Genomic DNA, 17,777 nt, shown 5'->3' on the forward strand with positions numbered 1-17,777 from the left:
AGGCATGCCAGCAAGGTTCTATTAAGAAATAAAGATGTCTGTTTACAGCAGAAGAAGGAACGTCGGGCAATCCGGGGTCATTACTGGAAAATGAATTTATCAGTGTCATTTTGAAATGAAAAGATGATACTGTTAAATATACAAGTTGTACACCGTTAAACACATTTCTCTTTGAATGATCACAGCGTAGCTGCTTAATGAGGCTCACTTTTGAACTTGATGAATAATCACCCAGGAATGCCTGCTATTCAAAACAGCTATGTAAGTGTTTATTAACCAATCTGTGAGCGAGTTCTCTGAAGTCATGACACTTCAGAGAACACTTGCTGTCAAACAACCGCAGCATTATTCATGCATGCAGTGAAACAACTTCTCCTTCTGCCCCAGCCTGCTTCCTTCCTGCTGGTCCTTGCTGTTTGGCTATGGCTAGACTTCATGTTTTGGTATCAGCAGGCATGTTTGGACCGGCGGTGCAGATAGGCCAGTCTGTCCCCAGTCTGTCCCCGAGCCACTCCAGTCCTAGCAAACAAAACCAGGAAGAGGAGGAATGTACCGACACCGACTTTTACTGTAATCTCAGCCGGCTTGGACTGGAACAGTATAACAGCACAACACACAAGTGAAAACACAAAAACAGTTGATGTGGCGCAAGGTTTTATAGTATTATTTGCAGTAGCATGAGATCGAACTTCTAATTCAAGTGATGATGTCAGTCCCTTCATACTTTTTTTATATCATGTTATACTGCACCAAGGGACTGTATGCAAATTATTAGGGGGAGAGGTGAGGACTTTTAGCTGAGGGGAGTGTAGCCTGATGTTTTTGGGCGAGCAGAGAGGGGTTTTCTTGTTTTATAACACCCCAAATGCAAATGATAGTTCTAATGTGCACAGTAGGTCATAAAGGTGCGCTTTGCCATCAACAACAATCCTGTCACTGTTTCAGTGATTTATTTTTCCCATCACACTAAGTGCTATCTCTACCAAAAGTCATGCTTCTGCATTAAATGTGTCTTATGAAATTGACCTATATTATAATTCAAGTTCAGCCTTTTTGTTATGTTTAACATACATTTGGAGATAATTCGACTTCTTACTTTCACATTGCTAACTGTTCCATATCTATATTCTGTATATAACAAGGGGTTCAAAAGGTAATTTGTGAGAAATAAAAGATTTAGGTGTCTGACAGAGACATTGGTAACATCCTTTGTTAGCAGGCGTGACTGCTTTGAAGTCATGCTTAACATTTAACTGAACAGGCACACAGTGAACCTTCTGAGGAGCAGAGACAGCGAAATAAAAAGAAGTATGCGGTTACAACACATAGGATTTCTTTGTCTGTAGTGTAACATGTGGTCGTTATCTCTTCATGGTGGGGAGCCTGTCCCCTTTCACTCCATAAGCCGATGTTTACTTTAGATAGGCCTGTTCTGCGGGAGGGACGTGAGCTCAGAGAATGTTTATTAAGGAGGATGTTGGTGACTTTTGGCTTTAAATTATCTACAGGGCAGGTTATGGTTCAAATGTTTAAGGAATGACAGATTATAATAAGTGGGACATTGGCACCATTTGAAGTCGATTGAAGGTTCATGGGTGTTTTTTGTGTGCATTTTTTGAGTCTTTGTTGTTTCCCTGGACTGAATGAGAAGTGTTTCATAAGACAAAAAGGAATGAAGTACTATGCACCTGTGTGTCCATTAGTTCACGTAGTGACTTCCTACTTATTTACCCTGACGTCAGTAAGAACTCACAGAGCCCCCAGCCTGCGCTTCAGAGTGTGAATAGCTGACTAAGAGTGTGGAATGAAAACAGGATGCTTTTTCTGCATTCCTCCTGAATTCCTTTGGTACAGGAGAAAACCGGGAGAGGAAAAGAAACAAAGGAAAAACAGGAGCATGTCTGCTGTTTGCGCAGGGAACTGATACGGGCTAGAGATTGCAACCTTAATCACGCTGTTGTCATAACACTGGTTGCATTGTTTCGCTCTGTTTTAGTCCTTATTCGATGTTGTTGCCCCATTCTTTTTTTCTCCTCAACATGTTGATGAATGATGAATGATGGTAAATCATGATTGTGTGATTATGACTGTTTGTACAAGTCTCGCTGGACTCCTGCCTGTTGTTTTTGCAAACATAGGGTCGGGGAATTGATACTGTGTACATTTGTTCGGTCTTATTATCAGCTTGTCAGTTATCTGTAAAGCACTTTGAATGAATACAAATAAAGTTGAATTGATTGGTGAAGCCGTGCATTTAGCAATTAAGTAGATTTACATAGGGAATGTACACAAATTACTGGAGTGTGGAGGGGGACTAATTCTTCTATTTTTATATACTGTAGGTTTCTAAAATTGCAAGATCCTCCAAGGGCTTTATTAATTAAATATTAATAAAGCCCCCCCCCATCACATAATATAGTAGTTGGATGGTACAAATAATTTCACCATAAATAATTAAAGACGAGTCTACAGCTACACCAGCAGCAGAAGCTGTATTTAGGCACAGCACACAGCAGTGGTTTTGGCTAAATGCTAATGTCAGCATGCTAACATGCTCACAATGACAATGCTAACATGCAGATGCTAAGCAGCTATAATGTTTATATAATGTTCACCATCTTAGTTTATTGTGTTAGCATGCTAACATTTGTTGATAAGTACTAAACAAAAACTAGCTGAGGCTGATGGGAATGTCATTAACTTTCATGGCAAACCATCCATTAGTTTCAATAAAAGACAAAAATGTCAAGTCGCTGGTGGTGCTAAAAGAAAAGTCAGGGGTTCACCAAAGTCATTAGGATTCATCCTATGGGGACCATGAATGTCTGTACAATTGCACTGCATGGCAATCCACCCAATAGTTGTTGAGATATTTCACTGCGCACCAAAGTGGGAAACTAACTGACCAACATTGCCATCCCTGGAGCCAAGCTGCTAGCATGGCTGAAAAGGCAAAGCATAAAGACGTTCAGATGGTGTAATCTAATTTAAACTTTAATCTATAAATGGAATACACAAACTGTATTTGATAGTACTGTTATTATAATCAGTCGCATTCAACAATTACAAATAATTTGGTCAAAATCTATCACAAACTTCCACCGCTCATCATTATCGTGTGATTAAGCTCCAAATAAGCTGCACCTAATGAGGGGATTTCAAATAGTTTCCTGCAAAGCCAGGAGGAACTTGGTTATTAGTGGCTGCTGTTTTGTTGATACACCGGGTGAAGAAAAGGTTCTACGCTGTATCAACACTATGAAGACATATTCATGAGTAACATGAGTAGATGCAAAGTGCATTGTGTGCCTAAAATACCTGCTTTTCCTTGCCTGCCCGAGAGTTTTATTTAGCGCACTGGTAGAAATGAAGTAAGTGCCAAGTCTGAATTTATTAGAAAATGTTGCACATTGAGATATTTGACACGTGCTCTTGATGATTATTTCAAATACATACACTTAATTAGACTTGTAAAAAAAATAATGACTTGTAATGAAAGAAAACTTCCTGGAACACTAGACCTGACCTTGATGACATATCTGCTGAATACAGCTGATAAATTTTCAAACAACTGTGGTAAAGTTAAATCTGGGTTTTCTCTTTTGGAAATAATTGATTGAGTTAATACAAATAAAAGGAAAAACCTAAATAAATGAATGAAGAAACATGAAAAGGCTTCCATGAAGGGCAAAAAGGTTCATCGAATGGCTTGCTCAGTATGAAAATGATGTCAGTTACATTGCTATGGCCTTCACAGTCACCAGATCTCAACACAGTTAAACACCCATGAGAGGATTTATATTTCTGACCTAATTAGACACTGTTGTGTTTACGGCAGCTATGACGATACTGCGTGGGTATTTCAAGAAGTGTGACTGGTCAGCTTGGGCTGTTTGTGCCTTCTTTTACGACTTTCAAATTCCAGTTAAGATTGTTAGGAATGAAAACAACGTGAAGTATGTTGAAAAAAGGCTCAATAATCTCCTTTTCAGTAACACACATCTAGCAAAGACATTGTACAGAATAGTTTTAGATTCAGTAATGAGACAAGGTAGACCTTCCCACCATCAATCGTGTCACAAAGGGAATGAAACAATGTTAACAATGTTATTGTGGTGAATATAATTAGACCATGATACCGATCGGGTACGATACACCTGTTTACACCTGTTTCAGTGGCGCCTGCAATGGGACTCCATTAACCCTTTGTGGCAAGTATAAAACCAGTTTTAGACATTGCTTCCGCCACCAACATCAAAACACCAAATGGGGGAATATGTTTTGAAAGGATGGTAATCATACCTCTAGTACATTTCCACAGACTTGTAGAATCTATGACAACAAGCACTGACGCTGTTCTGTGGACATTCCATGTTGAAATTTGTCACCAATCTGTAGGTTCTCTAATGGAATATTTGAGAAGCTCATTTTCTGCACTCTCATTTTGAACTGCTAGATTAAAGTGAAGTTTTGGATATCACTCATTAACGGATATCCTCTGCTGCAGGCCATGATGACATAAATCCCTTTTAAAAAGTCAAATATGTTTCCTCTCCTATTGTGCACTTGCTGAATTATATTTTATCCAAATCTGGGGAGGGTGGTTTTATACCCAAATACCAAAAAACTCAGTGTGTTCCTTTGTTTAAATCTGGCAGGTATACAATTTTTAACAGTCCTTTAATAGTCTTATACTTATCTTTCATGTGTGGAGGATAAGTACAGTGTTGCTACACACTGTCAATCACAAGCCCTTGAGGAAATACAGCATTTCTTTCGCAAAGAGTTCTTCAAAAGAAAAGTGATCAAACAGTGAGCCCTTCAAGAACCTTGTCATCATTTTTGTTTTCTATGTTGGTGCTGAGTACTGTACACCACTATGTAACGATGTAACTGAACATCCAGTGAGTCAAGGAATGAAAACACAGCTCTGAAAAATATTGCTTTCTTGCATTTTATTTCATTATACATTACTCAGTGCATCATTCATACAAATATAAATACATCCCTGAATAAGTTAGAGAATAAATAAATTATTCTATTTACAACAATTGCTCTCATTCAGCATCCAGCAGTAAACATCTAAGCTGGTAAACCATCCGTCATATACAGCATTGAGATAATTGAAGGTGAGTATTTTCTGAGCTACAATAAAGGCTTATATTTCCATGTGTCCATCAGTTCCTGTCGACTGCAGTCAAACAGGGCAGATGGAGTGAATGAATTTAATGCACGTTGAAAAAGCAGGCCACAGATAAATAGCTTTTGAAGTGCATAACACAAGTAGAGAGTCATAATTTCCCAGCGGCAAATTACAGAGGAATTAAGGAACATTTGTTAGGGGAAGAAAACAATTGTTGCATTTTTTTGGCAAGCTCCGCGTCATTGGAACCTTCTGGCCAATGTTCAATGAAAACATTAAACAGGGGCTATGCAATAAACACTTGAGCCAGCACAATAGACCTACTGTAGCTGTTATGCTGGAGGAACGTACTGTATACTCTGTGTATGTGTGTGCGTGTGTGTGTGTGTGTGTGTATGTTTGCGTGAAGAACTAACAGTGGCCCTTGTATAAATGGACTCCAGCTAATTGTTTGTGAAATAAATCCCAAAGAAATGACCTTCATTTCACTGAGGCAATGTGTGTCAGGAGTGAACTAGCTGCCGTTTGCAAGTACTGCCTGATAATTAAAAAGCTATTTGCTAGTTTGCCCTAAACATTAGGTAGGACAGCTCTGATACAGAGGAATATTCAAACAAACCAAAGGTCAACAATGACAGAAAAGTCCCATGGACATTAAGTAAACATTGACAAATGTTTCCCAATTGAATACCAGAGTTGATAGGACTCTTGAGTATGTAATCCTCAATGATGGTGAGTTGTGGAATTGAAACTGTCCATATACAGCCAAATCAGATTAGTCACCAACTAGTTCCAAAGTCAGTTTCCATGTGTTTGGCTTTGAGGGATCCTTCCTTGGCATGTGCAGACACCGTTTATAAGTTCAGAAAAGTTCAAGGAGAGTTCAAGAAATTACTCATCCTATCATTGCTCCTGCCGTAGGGCTTCTGTTTTGTGGAGTTGTCGGTCTCCGAAGCCATTATGTCGATCAAATGCTTGATCCACTGATTCTTTCGCCTTCCATCTTTCCACCTCTGCATCCCCTGAGTTGGTAAGGGTCTTGAATTTTTTCAGAACCAAGGTGCTGGCATTGAAGGCAGCTGGAGGAGTCTCCAGACTATGGAGGATGAATCCATAGAGGTTGAACTGCTTCTCATTGTCACTCAGTCCTCTACCTCCTTGTTCGACTCTTTAGTCTGTTGACTCCAGCTGGGTTCTCATTGGATGAGGGAATCTTGTTTGCGATTGCCATGTTGGAGTTGACCACAGATCTGCAGGAAAAATAACAGATAAGAGGTGATTCAGATGTCTTAGAAATGACCATTAAACACAGCACAATATAGAGTTAAAGGTTGATCCTTAAATTCTTCTGCATTTACCTGAGAGATGCCAGCAATTTGTTGCTACGTGTCTTTGTAGATTCTATCAATGGGCTCACGACATCAGTCCTGGGATCCTCTGAGCTGTGGACAGATAAAACAAAAATATTAAAACAAGGACACAACCCTTTCATACTTCAGGGAATTAAACCTTGATACAAAATGCAATGTTCCTGATTTGATTCCAGCTAGGGACCTCTGTTGTATGTCATACCCATCTCTCTCACCCCATGTTTCCTGTCTGCCTACCTTACCTAATAAAGGCATAAATGCCCCCCAAAAAACAAAATGAGTTCAGGGATGACTGAGCAATTTCCTCATAATTCCAAACCCATATATTTTAGATGCCTTATGGGCGAGAATGCAGATTGTGCCTTAGAAAACACCACTAGGATAACATCTAGAGACGATAACTAATCTATACTGGTGGTTTCATTACTGCAATAACTCCAACACGCAACAAACATTCCATGGAACAGAAGCAAAAAAACTTAACTGTCTAAAAATAGCAGCACTTCTAATAAATCGTTGTGATTTCAAGGCCTCCGAGGAAATGCGGGTTCTTTGCACTGTGTCTACTACCCCCATACTGTAGCAACATTATCACAGGCTCAATCATTTTGCCTCCTCTCTGACTCGTCCTCTACATCAACATACTGTACAGGCTCGTCACACTTGACTGGCGCTGGTGCGAGACACAGAAGCTACTATCTGACATCTAAGGAGGGTGCGTGATGGGAAGGATGCCTTGCTACAAGTCTAGGTGGGTAGGTGGAAGGAGGACGGTGCGGAGGGAAACACGCTCACCTTTTATGGCAGAAGCTGGAGCAGGTTTTGTCGGCTGGGTTGGCACATTCGCAACGGCTGGTTGAACGGCGACGACGAGACAAGGGACTTCCCAGACCGTAAGGAAGGAGTTTACTGAAAAAGAAACCAAACTTTTAATGATAAAGCAGGTGAAAGTATGTGGAAAAATTAGAAGTCATCCCTGAGCGCTGTTGAGGGTTAGGGTGTGTTACTCTATCAGAATCTTAATATCTAGTCTGAAATGCAGCTCCCTGGGTGTATGCCTGCAGCCTCACCTTGGCGTGTTAACCCAGATAATATCCAGGTGGCAGAAGTAGATGCATTCTTTATCATCCCAGCTGTTACAGGAGCAGCGTTTGGTCCTGACGTGGTGTGGATGTGAAGCTGGCAGCTCTGTCTGGTCTGATAAGGGGAGTCCACAACCTAGAAAAACACAAAGGATCCAGAGATTAAAAAGAGCCAACTAATCCTTTGCAGTATGACAATGCGTTAGTGCTTATCACATGTAAAAACAAACAAATCTACTTGGCAGGCTAACACCCACTAGTGTGTGATTAATAGTGGAACATATTTATCATATAAATCATGGAACGTAATCCAAGTCAAACAATCCTGCAAGCTGGCTGCGCTTTGTTGTATCAATAACACTGCGGTAATAATACGATTACTCTTCAATAAAAGGTGAGTTATCTATCAGAGTCAATATTCTGTGGAAGGCAGATCCCTGATCTTGCTACACGTAATGTGCTGAATGGCAGAAGGTGAAAGGTTGCAGCATCAAATAAAACAGCATACCTGCATCTATTATTCACTATCAACTATTTTGTACCATACTATTTTGTAAAATTGCACATTCTGGTTAAACAATAACCTCACCCTAATCTTCAAACCTTTAGTAAGTCTAAGTCAAGAAAGAAGCGGTCATTTATTTCATTCAAAGCCAAAACGAATAATTATCAAAGCAAATTATTACAATTTTATTGGATTTGAACCACAAAAATCTACAATATTAAAATATATAAAATATTATATAAAAAATATAAAATATTTTTAAAACACTCTAAAAGCCCAAGAAAGAAAAGAAAAGCTACTGACCTTCTTGCAGAGTCACGCAGATGATGAAGAATAGAGTCAGTATCTTGCACGTGAAGGAAGCCATCATCATCCTCTGTGTCTGGAGTCTGAAGTTCAGATGTGTCAAAGTAACAACAGTAAGTTCAAACACTCCGAGAAGTGTAGTTAAGTCTTTACGGTCGTGTGTGTTGAAGCCAGAGAGCAGCAACAGGTGCTTTGTGTTCACATCCCTGCCAGGACGTCTTACTTATACCCCCCCCGGATGATATCATGATGCTGGCCCCTCCCACCTCTGTGTGTTTGTCTATGCAGAGGAGTGTTGTTACTCAACACACACATACTCCACTTGCCCACCTCACATTCCAGCACTGACCTTTCTTATAGAAGCGTCAGCGCCCCCAACAGGCCAAGAAGGGCTCAACTGGTACTGAGATTTCTAAAAGGTCCATTTTTGGATTACAGAGCCAGAAGGCACTTATTTCCTATTGGTGTTCAGCATCTTTTCACAGTATTTGAATTTTGTTTTGCAGACCCAAAAATTAGTGTTTGAGTGTTTGTGCTGTAGAATTACCTCTTGTGCGACTGCAAACTTAAGACAATCATGGATCATTGAACCAAAAATAAAGATGTCCTAAACTAAGACTTAGACTGAGACTGTCACAGTAAACTTGAAGTATTAATGCACATTCTGTGTGAACATTTAACAGTTGAATTTGAGTGCAGTAACAACAGTGGTTATGTGAGGGGTAACTGAGAGTCTGCTTGTAATGAAAATGAGGAATTCTGCTGGTTTGCACATGTTAATGTATTAAAGTGTGTGTGTTCTGCCTGCTCTGCCTGTTTCTGTGGACATGTCTGAGGGTGAAGAGAGAAGCCAAAGAATGTGAGACACGTTGTGGTAAGGGAATAAACTGTAACACATTATTTTTAATCCCCCCCCATTAACATTTATAAGCAGTATATAACCACTTAAAATGTTTATAACATATTATAATGTTATTGTGAGCAGATATAAGATATTTATTGGTGTTAATCAACAATTACAACTTCTCCTAGAAGTAACTGGTGCATAATGAATGATTGATAATACAGTATAACATATGTTTATATATAAACACATGAGCAAATCCTCCTCCAACTGGCACAGAGAGTGAAATAGAAGCATTTATAAATACATAAATACTTCATTAACAAATATAATAACATAATTAATGGATCTAATAAACAAATACTTCATATTTCACATTAATATAAAATGTGAAGACATATTCTGTATGATTACAACTGTGATTCATTACATGTTTATATACTTATTATGGATACCTACATTTTAACATGTTATAAGCTATTTATTGTTAATAACCTGTTTATAGATGCTAAATGAGCAACAGTTGTGCAGAATAACAAGATTTCAAAATATTTTGATCAACCACTCAGAATTAAGTGGCAGCAGATGTAAGGAGGTTATGTGAGGCCATGACATGCCCTGTGTTTTTCTTTCTTCTTCTTTTGTTTTTTTTTTTGCGAGGCATGCGGATGAGGCTGGAGGCATAAGAGGAAGAGATGAGCGGCGACAGTAGAAACACACAGAGGGGTTTGCATGTGCCACTCGGCTGATACGAGGATGATGAAGTCAAGGAAAGTTGTCATCACCCTGGCCTACAGGAAAGTGAGGTCATGGCACCATCGTCCCACATGCCCCTACGCCACCACACAAACAATCTCTCGGCGTGTAACATGGCTTAACCTCCATAGAAAAGATACGCTGCCATCTGCCACATCAGCTTTCTGCAACCCACACACATGCCAGCATGCATATGCAGTCCAGTGACACACACACACACACACACACACTGTCTCTGTCTGTTTACTGCATATCTCTTACCAGTGACAATAACAGAAACCACTTTCCAGCGAGCAGAGTTGGACCACACATCCTAAACAGTTATAGTTTGACACACACCCTCAGGTATTCCCTCTTCTTATCAGCTATAAAAATGGATTATATAATTCAAATCCACAGGCATGTACTGCCATAAGGAACTAATACTGTGCGTGAATCTGATAACATGATAGCAGGAAGAATGTGGGTGGTTGGATTAGGATGACCTTGGAATGAAACTCAGACAAAGGCACGATTGGTGTAAAGGACAAATCTGACGTCCACACATCATGAAATGCACAGTAGAGATAATTCAACAATGGACCAACATGTTTGTCTTGTACTGGCTTACATATCAGTGCAATCAGTCAGTGGACTACCGCAGTTTTATAGAGATTCATTCTTATGGAGATTACCAATTACACAAGTCTCTATTGTGATTTTAAAATAAACTTTTTTTTCATTTTAAATATACCTATAAAAAATACCTATTTACACTTTTTTACGCATTAAAACTTTTCATATACAGTAGCTGATCAAAATCAGTTCCCTTTCCAAAATATTGTAATATACAATTTAGTTTGTGAATATGCTAATCAATGGCCAAAGAGCAAAACCTCCTATCTGAAAAATGCACTTTTTTTTGAAAAAACGGATACCCAATTCATGATACACTGTTCTTGGACTATATTACTATATTATGTGGTAATGTTTACAGTATGTTTGTATGGTTATTACGGTATTGTTAACACATAATATAGTAATATAGTCCAAAAACAGTGTATTATGTATTGGGTAACCTTAACAAATAGCATTCTGCAAGAAAACAACAAGTTTTTTTTAGTTTTCTCAAAAAAGTGCATTTTTCAGATAGGAGGTTTTGCTCTTCGGCCGTCATAATGCTAATCGTTCCTGTGCTGCTTCCCAGGAGAACAAAGGCAGAGCGTCAACTGAAGTATGGAAAATCATTGACATGGCGAGGAATTTTACATCAGAGGAAACTGAGATGATACAGAGACAACAGAAGGAAAAAACACTGCTGGAACATGTCATGTGCCTATTTGTGTGTGTGGTCATAGTTTATAGGGGTTAAGAGGTAGGGGAAATGCCAAAGGGATGTCACAATGCAGAGCAACTGGCATTTGACCAACTATTTGTCACAGTGCTGAAAAAAAAAAAACTCATCTAGAGCAAATATTTGTCCAGTAGTGCAGACTGGAGGTATGGGCCAAATCTAAAGGTACCCCCTCCTGCTCATTTCCTCTTCCGCCCTGTCCCCTTCCCCTGCTGCTTTCTCTAGACAAGCAGCAGAGGAACACAGTGACTCTGCAGTTGCAGTGTAAAAAATGTGCCTTTATCTATTTCCCACTTCCAGCCGTTGCTGACGCCGACTGAGGAATGTGAGGCAGCATGATGACAAACAAATAGCGGAGCCATGATTGCAGAATACTTTGAAATTCCTCAAGGATGAGATTAAACATAGGAGCTGTGGCACAATGACAAATAAGGAGGTGCAACAAAGGTTGTACCTCCTGAGTGTTCTAATGTCATTATGTAATTGGAAATTCAGAAATCAAGACAGCAAAATATCTGCTCTCAGTGCAAGTAAAGAACAGTGTGCTTAATGTAGTGTATCTACTCTATGTTGCTGTATAGCATGTCTAACCTAACCCTAACCTGACCTGACCTGACCTCCAAGGCTAAGAGTAAACATATATCATTAGATAACTATATTTTGTGGGGTTACAGTTTATACATTCTTTAAAAACCCAGCATATGACTAGCACATCATAGTTTAGGTGACGTTAGCAGCTTTGTTCTGCTCATTATTGAATTTAGGAAAGTCCACACTCCAGCTAGTCAAATGTTTACACAAGCATTATGTTTGCCAATGGTCAGTCCTTATCCTCAAAGGCTTTTCTCTTGTACAAAGATGAAATATACAGTTTGAAAATAAGTATGATAGACCATAAATGTAACCTCTACTACCTTGTCTCACAATGTACAATGTACTAAGCATCAAACAGGGCTATGTTGGAACGAAATAAAAGTGTGATCTTAAACTTTTTCTTGTCATATTTACAACACTAGGGCTCACTCTACACTGCGATACAATCAGTCAACTGGATCAACTGGGGATGATGCTGACAACGCTGGAATATGTAGCTTTAGTCTCAGGCTTTTAGCACAATATCAATTATGTAGCCATCAAGTGCATATTTAAGCTCCACTTTTCTGTGGTCAGCCCCAGACGACTTTTTTAACCAACTCGTGGAGCTAACATTAGCTAGCTAGCTAGCGAGCTACTCATGAAACCTGCTTGGAAAAATCAGTAGCCACAGACCAGAAATGACAGGCTGCTTGTGTTTAGCTCTGTTTGAAATCAAGGCCACATTGTTTCAAAAATTAATGGAATTTTTGAGCTGTAAATCTCCTACAGTTTTAATTGTAAACTACATATGTACCATGTGAGAATAAAACAGGCATAGCAACAGTAACTATGTTCACATCCTATCGTTAAGAATGTAATTACCAGCAAGTAAGTTAGAAAAACTGATTATGTTAGCCTCTTAGTTGTAATTCTGAGTCAGATACATAGGGAATTTCTGACAACAATATCTTACATTTGGTAAAAAGAATAAGTGTCAACAGACCACTGGCAAAATGGCCTTCAAAGCCACCACTGCTGGCAGTTACATTTAAGTAAAATACAATATCAACACTACTACAACTGATTCAGCTAATAACTGAGTTAAAACAGAGTTTTATGGAAACAGTTTGTTTGTATCTGGATTCACGAACCCCCTCCAAATGCAATTATCTAAAGGCTGCTAATTTAGGCTATTTAAATGATGTGACATCATCTAAGAAAAATGCACCAACACTCCCAACCCACAATAAAGGGAGATTTTGCTGCACTTCCTATCTGCTGACACCGTGTGAATGCAGCATAAGGGAGACAGGGTTAGTAAAAGTAAACAGGCTTTCTATATGAGATCACCGTCTTAGCTCTAATTTCAAATATCACAAATGCTGGTATGTCATCCCTTGGGGTAAAAAAAAATGTGTAGAAGACAACCAGGAAGCAAACATGGCAATAGTTGATTGAGTCTGAGTCAAAAGAGGAGCATCAAACAGTGACTCACACACACAGACATGACACGAATATGGGAAAAAACCCACTCATGTCAGTAGATGAAGGCTTTGATAACATCATCAAATACACAGACCGAAAATAACTAAACCGACATAGTTTCAGTGTGATTTGTGAGGAATGATGAGGGTGTCTGTTTTTATTCCTGTCTGTCACACCCAGTGCTATTTTTTGCCAAGATTTGTTGTCCCTTTTGGGACTTACTAGGTAAGATTTGGCAAATTTTTCATGGGCGCAATCCACATACTCAGCTCTACTGCTCATCCCACAATTACATGTACCTTACAAATGTGGCACCATTTAAAAGGGAAATAAACAGGCTTTCCAACGGTAAAAGATTTAGGGCTGTAGTCTGCTGGTCGACTAGTAGATTAGTTGGTCGATATGCTCTCATCTGACTAAATTCTCATTGGTCGAATAATCTCCGTGTTATTTTCATAAGGAGAAAAGTGCTACATCAATAGCTTTCCAGGATTAATCCATTATTCCCAAACTAATGGAGACCGCTGGGTCTAGCTGTATTCGACGTTTACTGAACGTACTGAACGTTTACTGAATCAGTGTTTCTCCTACAATTATGACAACAACAACCCCCGCCAGGCCAAGAAAATATTCATTAATGCCAAAAATAACACCAAATATCCATTCATTTGGAAATCAATAGCGTTTGGGAGTCTCTGTGCAGCGCTGCTCCGGTACATGAGCCAACCTCTTTGTCATTGCCTGGGAAACTACTGAAGTACTACTGAACTACTGAACCTGAAGACACAAAACAGAGAAATACAGAACAGAGAAATGTGTGACTGCTGAGTTCACTGTGCACTTTGTCCCATTACACCACCCCCCAAGAAGCATTCTCACAACAAAGAAATAATCTACCAAACACAAATTTCCTTACTTTTGTGCTATGTTTAGTCAACAGAAGCTCTGAGTCATGGGGTGTGAAAGTACAACCAATTGTAAATGAAACATGTAAAATACAGAGAACAGTATTCATTTAAAACATAAAATTAAGTTAGTATAATGCTTTTTAAGGCATTTTTAAAGTGTTAAACTTTGAATCTTGTCATATACTTGATCATTTTAAAGATCCCCTCATGTTTGATTTGTTTGGAATTGACATAGCAAGAAATATGACTCATGAGCATTGAGCTCTCATTAAAATAAAACAAAAACGTATAATAACGTTTCATTATCATACCAGGAGAGTTAGAAGATGCTTGACTCAAGGCAGTCTTCAGCTTTGTATCAAAGTGTTCATATTACAGAGAAACTGAACTCTGGGAAAGAAAATCTCAAACAATAAGTGATGAAATAAAACTCAATATACAATGAAAGATTTAAAAACTCTTTCAGGGTCATATTTGACTTTTTTTGGTTTTCTGTTATTCATATATTGTTATGATGTTGGATGCTAAATATGGTCAAAGTTCTTGCTCCCTGCAAGTCAAAATCCAGGGCTTCAGCCCGTTGTGAATGCTTCATTTGCTATGATTTTTTTCAAGAAGTGTCTATCTGCAGTCTTGCAGACTTACACGACACACCCACTTTACTACATGACACACAGCCCTGACCACTAACCATAAGCCTAACCATCTCACTGCTCATGCCTAAACCTAACCAAGTGGGTGTGTCATGTAGTAGAGTGGGTGTGATGCGTAGATACTGTGATACTGTAACTGTGTCATGTAGATACTGCGAGTCCACAAATAGACCTACTTGGTTTTTTCTACCTTGCTGACGAGCTGACATCAGCTCACACATGCCCATAAATGGCCATCTGTTTGAGTGTATGTATTTGAGGAGTTGACATTTTGAGTAAGGAAGAGAAAAAGTAGTGAAATCCAACAATAGTGGTAGGGATGCGCAGAGGGCCCAGTATTTGTATCTGTATCTGTATTTGTCGCGGCAGCAAAATTATTTGTATTTGTATTCAAATAAAAGTGGACAGAATCAACTTTTTGTTTTTATTACGCTTTTATTTTTAGGATATTAAAGTGTTAAAATAAGTGTTCATGAATAAACTACCTTACGAATGACGTCCCCACACCGGGTCCTGAACTGGAGTTTCCCAGATCATAGACGACTGCGCTGACTACTGAGGTAAAACTTCACGCATCGCCTCATTGCAGACAGACCTCTACCTATTTATACACCCATAACACAGAGACAGCACACCATGAAACGTGTAGGAGGAACTTCAAAGGTGATTCTTGCGATTCATTTATTGCCTATTTTTTTACAACCTAACTTTGTGGAAAGGAGAATTGGAACAAAAGGTTATGGAGAGTCCCCACTTTGGGTGTGTCATTAGCTCAGCTTTATCTCTGGAGAACACCCCCAACACTGGGAATGATGTCCAAATAGGGACATGTGTGTCATGTAGCAGGTGGATGTGACTCCCCTTGTTGAGACCTGCTGATAGACGTAATAGTGGAGCAGAGGAGAGAGTCAGTTTACAGTGTTCATTTTGGGTCTTTTCATACATGAAAACATATGGAATTTTTTTTAAACTATGGTAATTCTAGAGAGCTGGCCAATCAGAATAGAGTGGGCTCATCAGGAGGGGGGGCCTTAAAGAGACAGAAGCTAAAACGGCCTGTTTTAGACAGAGGCTGAATTGAGAGGCTGCATAAAGGGCCAGTATCTCTCTATATAGAGCAAGAACTCTCTGTCTGTCTGTCTTTCTGTCTGTATGTATGTATCAGTGGTGGCTGGTGACTCAAAAAATTGGGGAGGACAGGAGGAAAACCAACATGGAATCTTACAACAAACAGCATCATACTATATCATTGTTCCACCTGATGAAATCAGAGGGGTGGGGGGCAATTTTATATGCCAATAAAACTATTTGCTTTCAAAAACAAAAACCCCTGAGTGGTGAAAAGGCTGCTTATTTAAAGACATTTAGCATATACATATTGTTTCTAAACAAAGAAGTGCTCATTTTAGCCAGCTCATTTTAGTTCAGAATGTGTCAATTTACCAACAAAGTGAAATTCAAATTTATACTATTGTTCTATTGTAACAACAGATTTATGTTCTCATCAAAAACAGACAACATATCACATGATTTACACGTGTTTCCTATGTATTTTCTTAGTATACAGAAATATATAAAGTACCACAAAGGTTGTAATTTGATACTCTGAGGTTCAAATCAGTGCTGAATACTAGAAAGATTGAACACTAAAAACATTCACAGATGTAAAAGTGTAGGTTCACATCAGAAAGTATTAATGCATGTATCACATACATGACTTACACACTCTTACCTATATGCACGACATACTAAATATAGTCTACAAAGCTGACATGTTAACACTTGTTATTCTGGTTACTAAGCTTGTTACTCAATATATGACTCAGCTTTAAAAACAAACTGAAGAAATTGTCACAACAAGCAGCCAGACCTCCTCCACACTCATTCACTAATCACACAACATCAACAGCTGACTGAACAACCACTCAATTAAAAACGGGATTAATTTCAAATGCATGAGTGAGTCCAGACAGTTCACTGTAACTTCAACAAGCAAACTACCCACAACACATTATATGATCTCTGCTGCATTCTTGTTATGGAGATAAATTCACACAACAGCCACAGAGACATTTAACCATCAGAGATGAAATTAACCAAAGAGACAGAGAGAGAGAAGATGTATCTGACTCACGTTATCTGACGTCTTCTTTCTTTCATGGAGATGGAGTATCCATAACGTCCATTTGTAGCTGTTGGTCATCTTGTTTGTTAGTTCACAGAACTTTGTGGCTGCTGCTTAACCAGTCTGATAACATTAGCAACAATGACAAACAAGCTTACTCTCCTGGTTGTTTCTCTGGTTGCCTCTCTCTCCGGCCTCCCAGGTGACGTTACGCCGCTGCTGCGCTGCACAGTCTAGATCCATTCTTCTGTTAGCTTAACAACAGTCCTTAATAGTCCTTCAGGCTGCAACAACAAGCTAACTGTTGCGTTGGCTAACACAAGGAGCTATCTACTGCTCGTTATCTACTGCTGCTACTCTGCCTTACAGTGGAGAGAATTGAAAGAATTGAATTGAATAGAATTGGAAACTATCATTGGACCAACGTGATGTCAATATTGTATTCTGGTTGTTGATTGGTTAGGGAGGACGTCCTCACTTGCAGCGTCATTTTACGTGTCTTGGCCAATTATAGATTAGCATGAAAAAAAATGAAGTACATAAAATCTATGTAAGAGATCCCGCCCTGAAGAGGACAGCAGGAGCCCGTCCTCCTCATAGGTCCTCCTCTGCCCCCACTCCCCCCCCATTGCCCCCCACCACCACTTCACACACGCTGCCCTTTCTCCTCCTGCCCCGCAGGTGTCGCTCT

The 17,777-nt window shown here is 39.2% G+C and overlaps 1 protein-coding gene across 1 annotated transcript; it reads right to left on the reverse strand.

The window, feature by feature from the left end:
• Window positions 1-4,963: 4,963 nt before the first annotated feature.
• On the reverse strand, window positions 4,964-17,377 carry edn2 (endothelin 2). Its single transcript, XM_042435157.1, has 7 exons — window positions 17,245-17,377; window positions 17,096-17,153; window positions 8,404-8,489; window positions 7,584-7,731; window positions 7,309-7,422; window positions 6,502-6,585; window positions 4,964-6,393 (listed from the first exon to the last, which is right to left on the reverse strand). Exons 1-7 carry the CDS (start codon window positions 17,327-17,329, stop codon window positions 6,294-6,296), a joined length of 675 nt encoding a protein of 224 aa, XP_042291091.1. The 5' UTR covers window positions 17,330-17,377; the 3' UTR covers window positions 4,964-6,293.
• Window positions 17,378-17,777: the final 400 nt, after the last annotated feature.

The sequence above is a fragment of the Thunnus maccoyii genome, chromosome 15 (genome assembly GCF_910596095.1).
Source record: "Thunnus maccoyii chromosome 15, fThuMac1.1, whole genome shotgun sequence".
NCBI classification, from domain to species: domain Eukaryota; kingdom Metazoa; phylum Chordata; class Actinopteri; order Scombriformes; family Scombridae; genus Thunnus; species Thunnus maccoyii.

What these genes read in the sequence shown, in the direction of transcription:
- edn2 (XM_042435157.1), bottom strand. Translation starts at nt 17,329, where the DNA reads ATGGATCTAGACTGTGCAGCGCAGCAGCGGCGTAACGTCACCTGGGAG. An exon ending in GAAAGAAGACGTCAGATAAC is followed by an intron (nt 8,490 to 17,095) that starts GTGAGTCAGATA and finishes TCTGAACTTCAG; the next exon opens with ACTCCAGACACAGAGGATGA. An exon ending in CTGCGTGACTCTGCAAGAAG is followed by an intron (nt 7,732 to 8,403) that starts GTCAGTAGCTTT and finishes GTGTTTTTCTAG; the next exon opens with GTTGTGGACTCCCCTTATCA.